The sequence below is a fragment of the Heterodontus francisci genome, chromosome 3, assembly GCF_036365525.1.
Source record: "Heterodontus francisci isolate sHetFra1 chromosome 3, sHetFra1.hap1, whole genome shotgun sequence".
Taxonomy (NCBI): Eukaryota; Metazoa; Chordata; class Chondrichthyes; order Heterodontiformes; family Heterodontidae; genus Heterodontus; species Heterodontus francisci.
In genome coordinates this window covers 110300568-110314600 of record NC_090373.1, presented here as the reverse complement: position 1 = coordinate 110314600, position 14033 = coordinate 110300568, and the positions used below count along the sequence as shown (strand labels likewise).

At 42.8% G+C, this 14033-nt stretch overlaps 2 protein-coding genes across 2 annotated transcripts in view; both read left to right on the top strand.

Annotated features, from left to right (window-relative positions):
* The window catches only part of LOC137367133 (G-protein coupled receptor family C group 6 member A-like), a 75696-nt gene extending 67109 nt beyond the window's left edge, over positions 1–8587 (top strand). The window contains exons 4-7 of the mRNA XM_068028572.1: positions 1529–2386; positions 4468–4671; positions 7182–7302; positions 7467–8587. Of these exons, the coding sequence (XP_067884673.1) occupies positions 1529–2386; positions 4468–4671; positions 7182–7302; positions 7467–8587 (2304 nt within the window). The remainder of the gene's footprint in view (positions 1–1528; positions 2387–4467; positions 4672–7181; positions 7303–7466) is intronic.
* A 2548-nt stretch (positions 8588–11135) lies between these two features.
* The window catches only part of LOC137367132 (G-protein coupled receptor family C group 6 member A-like), a 48599-nt gene continuing 45701 nt past the window's right edge, over positions 11136–14033 (top strand). Inside the window, exon 1 of the mRNA XM_068028571.1 lies at positions 11136–11149. Coding sequence (XP_067884672.1) covers positions 11136–11149 — 14 coding nt within the window. The remainder of the gene's footprint in view (positions 11150–14033) is intronic.

Sequence of the window (14033 nt, the reverse complement as noted above, 5' to 3'; positions counted from 1 at the left end):
GCCACCTCCCCCGCTGCTGGTAAAATAGCAGTTGGGGCGGACAGGTGTCGAGCATAGCACCCCCGCCTCCCACACAATTTCACACCCCCTCCACCTCCCAGCCTGCTAACAGGGGGGATGGTGGGGGGTGGGGGGGGGTGGTGTTAAATTACGGCTTATGTCGCCATGGCACACCCCTTTAAATTTAGTTTCAGGTCTTAAACTTCAGCCTCCTTTGCCGTCCTCCTGAGCTTTCCTGGACTTTCATGGTTTTAACTGCCCTGTTGCTAGCAGGATTCTCACTTATATCCAGTCTATTAATACAGTAAGCTGTTGCTGCCATTTCAAACAGGATTTGGGTCTATTGCCCTGCATATCCCGAAATTCTGCTCCCACTGCACATACACCAACAGAGGCATAGTCCAGCAATTTCAAGGATTCAGTGTTCACAAACTTGGTGTCATATCTGACCCCAAGATGAGCTTCTGACCACTTATCCACGCCATCATTAAAATTGTCTATTTCCATTGCCATAACAGTACCCAACTCCGCCCCTACATCGACAGATTTATTGCTGAATTCCTCATCCAATTCCATTGATATATCAAACTGACAATTCCAATGCACTCCTGGCCAACATCCCACTTTCTACCCTCTGTAAGCTTCAGGTCATCCAAAACTCTGCTGCCAATGCCCTAATTTGCACCATGCCCTGTTCATTTATCACCCCTATGTTTGCTGACCTACATTGGCTCCCAGTTAAGTCACATCTTCAATTTAAAATTCGCATCCTTATTTTCAAATCCCCCCGTGGTTTCACCCCTCCCTTTTTTTTTAAATTCATTCATGGGATGTAGGCGTCACTGGCCAGGCCAGCATTTCCTGCCCCACAACCATCCAAGATATCTGCGCTCATCTAATTCTGGCTCTTAAACATCCCCAATTTTAATCGTTCCACCATTGGCAGCTGGACTTTCAGCTGCCAAGGGTCAAAGCTCTGGAAATCCCTCCCTACATCTTTCCACCTTTCTACTTCTCTTTCCTTCTTTAAGACTTTGCTTAAAACCTATCTCTTTGACCAAGCTTTTACTCATCTGTCCTGTTATCGCCTTATATGGTTCGGCGTCAAATTTTGTTTGATTATGCTCCTGTGAAGCGCCTTGGGATGTTTTACTACATTAATGGTGTTATATAAATACAAGCTGTGTTGTTAAATCTGCAACCGTTGTTTTTTCTATAACATTAAATTTCCTCTGTCCCCTCCTGTTTCCACCCCAAAAATACAGCATTCATCGCTTGCCTTGATATTTGACTGGATTAAATCCCTTTAAATAAAAACTTAAATTTCTTGAGAGATTAAATACTCAGAATGCGAAGCTTTATTCATAATACTCCCCAATTATCATCTACATTTTATCAGACTATCTCATCTTATTACCAATATTTAAATAACCAAATTCATTTTATACTGTAGTTTGCCCATCAATTAAAGAGCATAATACATTTCAAGATAACCAAAGGCACATTTTCTATTTTGGTCTTTTGACAGATCAGTTATGGAGCATCCGCTGAAATTCTAAGTGATAAAGTGAGATTTCCATCATTTTTCCGGACTATTCCAAGTGACGTCCATCAAACTGAAGCTATGGCTAAGCTTGTAAATCATTTTAAATGGAATTGGGTTGGAGCAGTTGCCAGTGATGATGATTATGGCCGAGCTGGGTTGAACAGTTTTATCTCAAATGCAGGGAAGTTTAATATATGTATTGCTTTTCAAAAATTTGTTTCAACTTACATCAATTCTACAGATGGAGATGAAATGGTCATAGATCAATTGACTGACACCATTAAGAATTCATCAGCAGAAGTTATTATTTTGTTTGCAAAGGTGCCAATAGTCATCCAACTGTTTACTGCATTAATTAAGCAGAATGTAAGTAAGACCTGGATTGCCAGTGATACCTGGTCTACTTCCAGACAGGTTGCCAGCCTGCATCATATTGAAGAAGTTGGAAACATCTTTGGCTTTTCCTTCAAAAATGGAACCATTCCAAACTTTGTTGACTATTTAGAAAAGTTAGATCAATGTCCAAAAGGTGCCAACAGGTTCATTAAGGAGTACAAGAAATTGTATTTGCATTGCTCGGATCAATGTGTTAATGATACTGGGACATGTGATGCAAACTCACTGCAGTACAAACCTCTTGACAATTTTAATTTGGTGTCTCATTGCATTTGTACCAAAGCAAACAGCACTTTAAAAGGTCATGATTTAACTGAAAATATTCATCCAGGCACCACCTATGGCGTGTATTTAGCCATCACTGCCATAGCTCATGCTCTACGCAGGATCCTTAATTGTGAACAAAGAAATTGTAATGAAAATAATAATCTTCAACCCTGGCAGGTAAATAGTTTATGTTCTGCGATTTTTAAATAAACTCAGTCAAATTTTTAAGTTCACTTTGAATTGGCACTGAAGATTCAATGCATATAGCTGTGGGGATATAGGGAGGAGAGGAAGGCTCCAGCTAACTCTGTAAGCCAACAGATAAGATGGCCCTGGTTTGATTAGTCACAGAGACCATACCACGATGTTGTGCTGCTCTATCTTCCTTCTTTCACTCCACTGAGGTGAATATTTAATGCACATGTACAAAAAAAGAAAATATTTCCCATTAAGACTTAACATAAGTATATACCTAAGGACTTCAATAAGTTAGTGTGTACAGGGGCAAAATTTTTATTTGAGTGTGAGGGTGGGATCGGAGGCAGGCTTGGGTCGGCGTGCCAGTTTCCCGACGTGAAACCGGCACATTCCAAGTTTAAATGGCTCTGCTGAGAGCCAGAGGAGCCAACTCACCCGAGCTCGCTAAGCGGCCCATTAAGCCACTTAGCGAGTTTGTTGTCAGCTCATTGAGGGTCAGTTTTGTTTCTCATTGAGAGGCACAGGATCCACACAGGGTCCAAACCACGATAGGGAGAAGGAGCGCAAACACAGTGAGAAGCCATTCAGAATGTGGGACAACAGCAAAAGGCTCTATCAAAGAGCGAAGGCTCAGAAAAGGCCCTCAATCGCAAACAACTAGTCTCAGACAACAAAAACAAGAAATGCTGGATTCACTCAGCAGGTCTGGCAGCATCTGTGGAAAGAGAAGCAGAGTTAACGTTTCGGGTCAGTGACCCTTCTTAGTCTCAGAGTCAGGAGAATGATCTGTCATATTTCCAGCCTCCCATCCAACATCACCAGGGTTCTGACCTATGCTTATGGTCATCAAGACTGCTGAGCACTATCTCTCCCACGGTCATGAGAACCCTATGTGCCCTCAGGATGTCCCTCTCGATTGCATTCTGGTGACTGCTGAGCAGGAGACATGCCAGCTGGATCTATCTTTGGACTCACCTTTCCAGACCTGAGAAGGTCATTGAAGTGCACTGCATCCAGTTCCTCCTCACCACTCCTGTGCTGCTGACCTCATGAGCCACCTCCAGCCATGCCCTCTTGGAAAGCCTTGCAGGCTTTCTATTGTCACTGGCAGGAAACAGGACATTTCTGCGCTCAGTCACCACCTCCAGCAGGGCCTCCACTGGGGCCTCCCTTCTCACTTCCCTCTGCTCTGCTCCTTCTTCCAGCCTTTGAACAAACAGCAACCTCAGCAATGGCTGCCGGCTGCCTTTTAAATCAAGCTCACTGCTGCCTATGTCTCGCTTCCTTCCCACGTCGGTGCCACTAATTGGGTGTCAAATGCAACTCTAGGCCAATTACCTGCTTTCCATATTGAGATTGCAATGCGTGCACTTAGCCAACGCGCTGTGGGGTCGAGACCCGGAAGTGACTGTGACATCTGGGTTTTGAACGGGGAATTGAAATTTCGTCTCCTATGTCAGAGCTTGTGCACTCTATAGTGGGCAAAAAAAGAAATTTTGTGTAGATTTCTTAGCGATATGATACTGAGACATTTATGTATGGTGAGGAGTTTCCAAATGCATGTATCAGTGCAAGAGGCAGAAATTTTACAAGACAACAGATATAGTGACAGTGTTGAAAGAAGGGGTAAAGGGACATGTAACACCATCCATAGAATGTAGAACAGCATCAATTTCTTCACTGGCACAAATGGAAGGGTCATAAGAGTGAAAGTAGCAAACTGGATTAGAGAAAGAAGAAAAGAATTTTAAAAGACCATCCAAGCTGGCTTTGCAAAAATGATGGTTTGTTATAAAGTCTTTTGCAAGAAATACCTTTCAGAAAATTAATTCAAGTTGATAGATGTGAGCTTTATTCAAAACAGATTAATGCTAATTATGATTCCTCAGAGTTACTTAAAAAAGATGATTTGGTGTTCACTGTCTGAGTTGGATCTTTACTGAGGTCACAGAGCTCCAGAGCCTTAAAGCTATTCTGCTTCCATGAACTTACATTTTTTGCCTCTGTATGTTTCATAAATAATACAAGTGACAAATAATTAAAGAATATTTCATTTTCAGCTGGTCAATGAACTAAAGGATGTTAACTTCACGGGAGAACATGGGCCATTTCAATTTGATAGTTCAGGAGATTTCAGAAATGGATATGATTTAATCAGCTGGAAGATTGTGAATGCATCTGTGCAGTTTGTCTCTGTTGGTGTTTATAATGTGGTCAACGATGAGATAAACTTCACAAACTACACTTACCAGAAAAATACAGAGGTGATTAACTTACTTATTTACTTTTTTGTAGGGGGGAGGGGGTGGCAATGGGTTTAATTGAGGAACATCAATGTTCTTATATATCAATTTTATATCAAATATGAACTTACCATTGTAATATGAGCGGTGAAACATTTAACACATCCATAGAACATATTGATCACTATTTGAATGTAAATATTCACCCCTTTATTTTAAATATACTAATACCTCTAATAAAATAGCGCATAGAGAAAGGACATAATAGCTCATTAAGCATTCATCCAGTAAATTTGCTGACAGTAATTTCGAGGTTTTACTTACAGTGCTTATTCTAGAAATATTTTTCTGTTTAGTTTGCTCAATTTTAAGCTTTAAAAAGCAGGGCTAGGAGTCAAATTAGTCAATATTAAATATTTGCTATTTTTCCATACTACCCTTTATAGGTGGTACATGCTTACTAATTCCAGCAGCAAAAATTATAATGGGAAATAAATGTGTGGCCCTGGATATTGTTATTCTTGAAATACTCAAGCATAAGTTCCTATTACTTATGACCTTCCAAAAGGCTTTTGACAAAGTTCCACACAAAAAGTTATGAGTTAAACATAAAGTTGTGCGAATTTATGGTAAAAAGTAGTCAAAGGGGAGAAAACAATGGGTATTTGTTAGACAAAACATGTCGGGGTGGTGCAATGCCCCAAGAACTGATGGGATCACTGCGATCATCAATGTCTTGGATTCAGAGACTCAATATAAATTGGTGATATGGAAACCAGGAGGGGCAGTGGAATCAGAAGTTTCAGCTTAGAAATTACAGAATGATTTGAACAAAATAGGTAAGTGACAGGACAATGATAAATAGAATTTAATGAGGTACACAAATAAAGGGCTGTATGTTGGAAGTATAAATGGCAAAGAAAGAAAGAGCTTGCATTTCTATAGTGCCTTTCACAGCCTCAGGATATCCCAAAACCCTTTACAGCCAATGAAGCATTTCTGAATTGCAGTCACTGTTGTAATGTAGGAAATGTGGCACCGTGAATGGTGTTGAAATAGCTAAGGATGAAGTTGAAAGACACCTAGGAATGTTAGTATGCTCAACAATCAGCATGTCAAACCAGTCTAGAGCAGCAATCAATTAAGTCAATTGAGTTATGAAATAGGTAGCCAAAAAAGTCAAACAAAAGTCAGAGAAAGTCATGATAAAACTGCATAGTGTGCTGATTTGACTATACCTTGAGTACTGTGTCTAACTTTGGTCATTGGGAGAGACATTTAAGCATTAGTGTCAATGCAGAGACGAGCCGTGAGACTGATCCCTAGTATTATGGGTCTAAGTTATGATGAAAGACTGGAGAAACCTGGACTCTTCAGCCCTTAAAGAATGTGCTTGAGACGTATACAAGATAGTATTTAGTATGGAAAAGCTAAATCCAGAAAATTACTTTATACTAAATTGTAAGAGTATGATATGAGGTCACAGGCTCAAATTAGTAAAAGCAAATTTAGGACTGAGATAGGAACATTAAGAACAGGAGTAGACCATTCAGCCCCTTTGAGCCTGTTCCACCACCATTCAATTACATCATGGCTGATCTGTATCTTAACTCCATTCACAACCCCCTCCCGCCTTGATTCCATGATCGCTTAATATCCTTGCCTAACAAAAATCATCTCAGCTTTGACATTTTCAATTGACCTAGCCTCAAAAGCTTTTATGGAGTTCCAGATAAAGATATCTTGGGAATCATCTACAAATTAATTGGATACTGCAGTTGAGGGAATTTTGGGTCTTTCTGGATGGATGAACTCAGATGAGTCAAATTGCCTTCCACATATATAATGATTTTATAATCACAGAGTTATCCAATTACAACCAATATATTATTCAATTGTGTGCTTTGGTTCAAAAAGGATGCATGCAGCTGTCTCGTCTGAGCCACCACGTGACGTCTCACGTTTGGATGTTGAAATTATATTTTACTGAGATATAGTATTTCAGCAGCAGGCCTCAGCTCTTGTTACCCCAAGTTGGACAGGCCACAGAAAATAAGATTATGAGCCAGGGCAAAAAAAGTCTTAAACTTGTTTTCCATGTTTTTGCTTTCAGACAGAGCTGTTCATTATTCTGCCATTAACACTCTCTCTGGACAAATGCTTTGTCTTTTACTACTACTATTACTACTCCTTTTGCCTTTTATTCCAAGACATCTCTGTCATTTAATCTCTCCTGTCCTTGGCCGTATCACACATCTTCCCTTTTGTTCTTCTTTCCCCTTTCCCCCTTTTCACTTGCTCAAAGCCTATTATATTTCTAACCTTTGCCAGTTCTGATGAAAGGTCACAGACCTGAAACGTTAACACTGTTCCTCTCTCCAAAGATGCTGCAAGATCTGCTGAGTATTTCGAGCACTTTCAGTTTTTATTTTGAAAAAAAGTGGGTCTGCTCAAGGCTCTGATCCAAGTAGAATGATCACAGTTATCAAAGTAGTCAGTTAAGCAGCGTCTTTGTGTTGTATTTCCCATAGGTGATATTATCTAATTGCTCACGAACCTGTTTGCCTGGAGAGAGGAAGAATGCAAACTCCAGAAGCCCTTGCTGTTATGAGTGTGCACCCTGTCCAGTGGGATACTACTCTGCAAGAAATAGTAAGAATCAACTGTTATGCATATCATGGAACAGTTGTGAAATGAAGAAGCAAAGAATAGTTGCCTGGATCTTCAGTTTACAAATGCTGATAAATCATTAGAAAATTCTATTCTACTTTCTGATATTATTTTGTCAGTTACTAGTTATGCCCTTTTCTCTGCAGATTCCAATCTCTGTGAAGAATGTCCCGAGGACCACTGGTCGGAGGCAGGAAGTCCAATGTGCCAGGAAAGAACGATAGAGTTTCTTAGATGGAATGAAATGGCATCTATTGTGCTGATAACTGCTGCTAGCCTAGGATCTTTTGCAATCTTTGTAATAACAATAATAATCACAAAAAGCTTGCACACACCAGCTGTGAAAGCTGCTGGAGGTTGGATGTGTTACATCATGCTGTTCTCACTGGCACTTGGTTTTGTCAGTGTTGTGTTGTTTATTGGAGAGCCATTTGATTACAATTGTAAAATCCGACAACCACTTTTTGGTGTGAGTTTTACTTTGTGTGTTTCCTGTATTTTAGTGAAATCTATTAGGATCATCCTGGCTTTTAGTTTTAATCCAATTACCCGGAAAAGAATAAAGTATGTCTTCAAACCAGTGCCTATTATAATAGCTACCACAGGAATTCAAGTGATAATTTGTTCAATGTGGTTGTGTTTAAATAGTCCACAAGTTAAAAAATATAAAGACTTCCCCCAAATTATTTTGTTGTTATGTGATGAAGGTTCCTATGTAGCATTTGGTGCAATGTTAGGATACATTGCTTTTCTTGCATGTGTCTGCTTCATTCTTGCTTTTAAAGGGAGGAAGGCTCCTGATAAATACAATGAGGCTAAACTTATCACACTCAGCATGCTCATTTACTTGATTGTGTGGATTTCTTTTGTTCCCATGTATATTAACATACAAGCTGACAAATATTTTCCAGCAATTGAATCAGTTGCGATTTTAGCATCAAGCTACGGCATTTTATACTGCCATTTCTTTCCAAACTGTTATATAATTTGTTTCAAGAAAGAAAGTAATGTTGAGTTGAAATATTTGGTGCATGTGCGAGAGTATTTTAAACAGAGAGGGCAGTTTGTATGCCCCAACCCAAATACCAGAAGAGATTCTGAGATTTATACAGAAATGCAGCCCCCAATTTCAGTACCAACGATCCTCGATTTTGTTCCTGGATATCCAGATCATCCTTTTAATAAGAAGCACATCAAAATGCTCAAAACGACCCAGAGTTACAAACCTGTACCAACTTTCAACAGAAAAAGATATGGAAGTTGGTAAATAGTTTCTTTTGTAGCACTGAAATGCAGAGACAGTCACAATGATTGTTTATTACTTTGGTTTGAACTTCAATAATGCATTAATCTTGGACTACTTTTCCAATGGGACTATATGACATTATGTACTGGCCATAAATGGCAATTTTGCAGCAAATGATTATGCAAATGATAAATTCACAAAGTAATTTAGTTACTCGATAACACAAAAACGAATTGCTAAAGGCCAAGTCTTTTACGGTTATTCATGTTTTATTTTTGCAAGTCAGATTTAAGAGAAATAGTTTGCATTTTGCAAGTTTTAGAAAAACTGCAAAGCATTTTGAATAGTTTTGTTTCTTTTTTAACATGTTTTACTTGGGTTGAAAATTGCATGAAAATAATATTAAAATGCCAAATCGGCCTGTGCTTACATGAGCTGTCTGAGTGTATAGTTCATTTATATTCCCAAACCCATTGCTGTTAACTGAGTATACATGCACAACTGCTAACAATTTTAATTGACAGCCAGATTGACCATTCAGAGAGTCTTTTTTTTTCTTTTTGGGCCTCCTTATCTCGAGAGACAATGGATACGCGCCTGGAGGTGGTCAGTGGTTTGTGAAGCAGCGCCTGGAGTGGCTATAAAGGCCAATTCTGGAGTGACAGGCTCTTCCACAGGTGCTGCAGAGAAATTTGTTTGTTGGGGCTGTTGCACAGTTGGCTCTCCCCTTGCGCCTCTGTCTTTTTTCCTGCCAACTACTAAGTCTCTTCGACTCCCCACAATTTAGCCCTGTCTTTATGGCTGCCCGCCAGCTCTGGCGAATGCTGGCAACTGACTCCCACGACTTGTGATCAATGTCACACGATTTCATGTCACGTTTGCAGACGTCTTTATAACGGAGACATGGACGGCCGGTGGGTCTGATACCAGTGGCGAGCTCGCTGTACAATGTGTCTTTGGGGATCCTGCCATCTTCCATGCGGCTCACATGGCCAAGCCATCTCAAGCGCCGCTGACTCAGTAGTGTGTATAAGCTGGGGGTGTTGGCCGCTTCAAGGACTTCTGTGCTGGAGATATAGTCCTGCCACCTGATGCCAAGTATCTTCCGTGTTGTTTTAGTCGCTGTGAGGCAACTATGGAGTGACCTCTCCATGGCGCATGCCTGGGCAAATTTATGGAGGTTGAGAGTTGCCCAGTCGTCAAAACCCCCCTCTCGGCCTTTCTGGTGGGGTCCAAAGGAGTGCAGGACACGACGTTTGGCACCAGTATGGCTGCAGGAACTGCCGGAAACATGCCAAAGGTGACACATGACCGCCTACGGGGTTCCGCTCCGGATTTTCTGTTAGGGTTTACTCCCTTAGCCTTGGTCTCTCCCGAGACGCCCACAAGGCAGTGGGGTTGTTGGGGCCCCTACACAGGTGTAGGATGGTGCCGGTGGGAGGAGGGGATGCAAGGGGGAGGGGTAGAGGGAGGGGGTGGGGGGGGGTGCAGGGGAAGGGGGTGCGGGGTGAAGATGGTGCGAGGGGGGGGCGGGCTGGGACGGGGTTGTGAGGGGGTGAGCTGAGAGGGTGGAGCAGGGAAGGGGACGGGGGTGGGGGGGGGGGTGGTGGAAGGGGGGTAAAGGGGGGGGAGGGGGGGTGGAATCTGGTGCAGGTAATAAGCCATTTCCTCAGTGCCCACCATCGACGTCCGGAAAGCTCATCCATGTCCTTCGGGAGGTGAAGCATCATTTGGCAGACTTAGAGGTGATTACATTTGCTAAGGGTTTTTTTTTCTGCAGTGGTTTAAATAAAGGCATGCAGCATTGCCGACAGTGCGCTGCAGATGCTCTCCGAGCCATCTCCCGCGGGCGCTTTGAAGTTGCGGCCGGGGGGGCCGTTCGTGGATGTTTTGGGTGTTCGGGGCACCTTTTCACAGGACTTCTCTCGGGTCCCGCAGCTCCTTCTTCACCTCAATGGACTTACCGCATGCCGTGGCTGCAGACACTCTGGACTGTGAAGACAGCAGGATCGGAGATTGAAGTATCGGCAGCTGTTCTCGTCAGTTTCATCCGGATCAATTTCATTGAGAAAACAAAGAGCAGGTGTGGCTGGGGGAGGGCAGTGGGCCCAGGTAACATACACTAAACTAACTGTTAACTTTTAGATAGGGCTAAAATGAACTGATTTAAAGAGCCAGGGGAATTTAAAAAGTTTAAGAGGGCAGATTGGGGGACAAAACGTTAGGGATGGGAGCAGATGGCCATGGATAGAGTTGAACAGCAAGGGAGCTTCCTAGGGAGCTTCCAGCCCAGGAGCCATCTTGGAAATGCCAGGGAGTATGCCAGGATTTATTGTCAGAAGCACCACACAGTCCCAATGAAAAATGGCTGAGAATTAAAACTCCCATAGAAACCATTTTAGAACAATAAAAGCAACCAGGTTTTTTCCATATAAAAGCCATTAGAAACAAGGTATAGCATAGACTCTTCAATTTTTTTTTCTAAATTCATCATTTTTCAGCCGGTGCAGAGACGTTGGGCCAAGTGGCCTCTTTCTATGCCTCACACTAATCTCCGCCAGAGTTCGCGATGTCAGCGGAAAGGTAGGTGCAAGTGAGTCAGGCAGGTGCAAGTAACACTTTTGGTGCATCTTCAGTACCTGCCACCTCTATGGCCCAAAAAGTCATTCACCGTGGGGAGTGGAGTTTGCTCATCCCCATCCCTAACCTCAGCACTGTTCTGATCGGCTCCCAAGCCAGCAGACTAATACAGGAACTCAGGTTAAAGTTCTGCTGTACTGCACATCCAGTCATTAATGGTGGTGGACAACTAAGAAATTAATGAGAGGAAGAGGCTCTACATCCTCAACAACGAAGGCACCATCTTCAGCCAGAAATGCCAAGTGGATGATTCTTCTTGGCCTCCTCCTGATGTCCCCACCATATGAAATGGCAGTCTTCACTCCATGCAATGCCAGGTAACAGCTGAGTGCACTGGACATAGCAAAGTCTACAGGACCCAACAGCACCCCATCTGTTGTGTTGAGGTCGAGTGTTCTGTAACTAGCTGTGCCCCTAGCCAAGCTGTTTCAGAACAGTTAAAACACAGGCATCTACCAGACAAAGTGGAAAATTACCCAGGTAGGCCCAATATAATAAAATAGGATTAATGTAACCCAGCCAATTACTGCATTATCAGCCTACTTTCAATCATCAGAAAATTTATCAAAGATTTCATGAACTGTGCTATGAAGTGACACTCACTCAACAATAACCTGCTTACCAATGTTCAGTTTGGGTTCCACCAGAACCACTTGACTCCTGACTTCATTACAGCCTTGGTCCAAATTTGGACACAAGAGATGAATTGCAGAGGTGAGGGAAGAGTGACACCAAGACAGAGGTTGGCAGAGTATGGCACCACGGAGCTAAAGAACAAAAGAACAAAGAACAGTACAGCACAGGAACAGGCCATTCGGCCCTCTAAGCCTGCGCCAATCTTGATGCCTGCCGAAACTAACACCTTCTGCACTTCCCGGGCCCATATCCCTCTATTCCCTTCCTATTCATGTATTTGTCAATATGTCTCTTAAACGTCACTATCGTATCTGCTTCCACCACCTCCCCTGGCAGCAAGTTCCAGGCACTCACCACCCTTTGTGTAAAAAACTTGCCTCGCACATCCCCTCTAAACTTTGCCCCTCTCATCTTAAACCAATGTCCCCTCGTAACTGACTCTTCCACCCTGGGAAAAAGCTTCTGACTATCCACTCTGTCCATGCCGCTCATAACTTTGTAAACCTCTATCATGTCGCCCCTCCACCACCGTCGTTCCAGTGAAAACAATCCGAGTTTTTCCAACCTCTCCTCATAGCTAATGCCCTCCAGACCAGGCAACATCCTGGTAAACCTCTTCTGTACCCTCTCCAAAGCCTCCACGTCCTTCTGGTAGTGTGGCGACCAGAATTGCACGCAATATTCTAAGTGTGGCCTAACTAAGGTTCTGTACAGCTGCAACATGACTTGCCAATTTTTATACTCTATGCCCCGACCGATGAAGGCAAGCATGCCATATGCCTTCTTGACTACCTTATCCACCTGCGTTGCCACTTTCAGTGACCTGTTGACCTGTACGTCCAGATCTCTCTGCCTGTCAATACTCCCAAGGGTTCTGCCATTTACTGTATACCTCCCACCTGCATTAGACCTTCCAAAATGCATTACCTCACATTTGTCCGGATTAAACTCCATCTGCCATTTCTCCGCCCAAGTCCCCAACTGATCTATATCCTGCTGTATCCTCTGACAATCCTCATCATTATCCGTAACTCCACCAACCTTTGTGTCGTCCGCAAACTTACTAATCAGACCAGCTACATTTTCCTCCAAATCATTTATATAAACTACAAACAGCAAAGGTCCCAGCACTGATCACTGCGGAACACCACTAGTCACATCCCTCCATTCAGAAAAACACCCATCCACTGTTATCCTCTGTCTTCTGTGACTGAGCCAGTTCTGTATCCATCTTGCCAGATCACCTCTGATCCCGTGTGACTTCACCTTTTGCACCAGTCTGCCATGCGGGACCTTGTCAAAGGCTTTACTAAAGTCCATATAGACAACATCCACCGCCCTTCCCTCATCAATCATCTTTGTCACTTCCTCAAAAAACTCAATCGAATTAGTAAAACACGACCTCCCCTTCACAAAACCATGCTGTCTCTCGCTAATAAGTTCGTTTGTTTCCAAATGGGAGTAAATCCTGTCCCGAAGAATCCTCTCTAATAGTTTCCCTACCATTGACGTAAGGCCCACCGGCCTATAATTTCCTGGATTATCCTTGCCACCCTTCTTAAACAAAGGGATAACATTGGCTATTCTCCAGTCCTCTGGGACCTCACCTGTAGCCAATGAGGATGCAAAGATTTCTGTCAAGGCCCCAGCAATTTCTTCCCTTGCCTCCCTCAGTATTCTAGGGTAGATCCCATCAGGCCCTGGGGACTTATCTACCTTAATGCTTTGCAAGACACCCAACACATCCTCCTTTTTGATAATGAGATGACTGAGACTATCTGCATTCCCTTCCCTAGGCTCATCATCCACCAAGTCCTTCTCCTTGGTGAATACTGATGCAAAGTACTCATTTAGCACCTCGCCCATTTCCTCTGGCTCCACACATAGATTCCCATCTCTGTCCTTGAGTGGGCCAACCCTTTCCCTGGTTACCCTCTTGCTCTTTATATATGTATAAAAAGCCTTGGGATTTTTCTTAATCCTGTTTGCCAATGACTTTTCATGACCCCTTTTAGCCCTCCTAACCCCTTGCTTAAGTTCCTTCCTACTGTCTTTATATTCCTCAAGTGCTTCATCTGTTCCTAGCCTTCCAGCCCTTACAAATGCTTCCTTTTTCTTTTTGACTAGGCTCACAATATCCCGTGTTATCCAAGCTTCCCGAAACTTGCCAAATTTGTCTTTCTTCCTCACA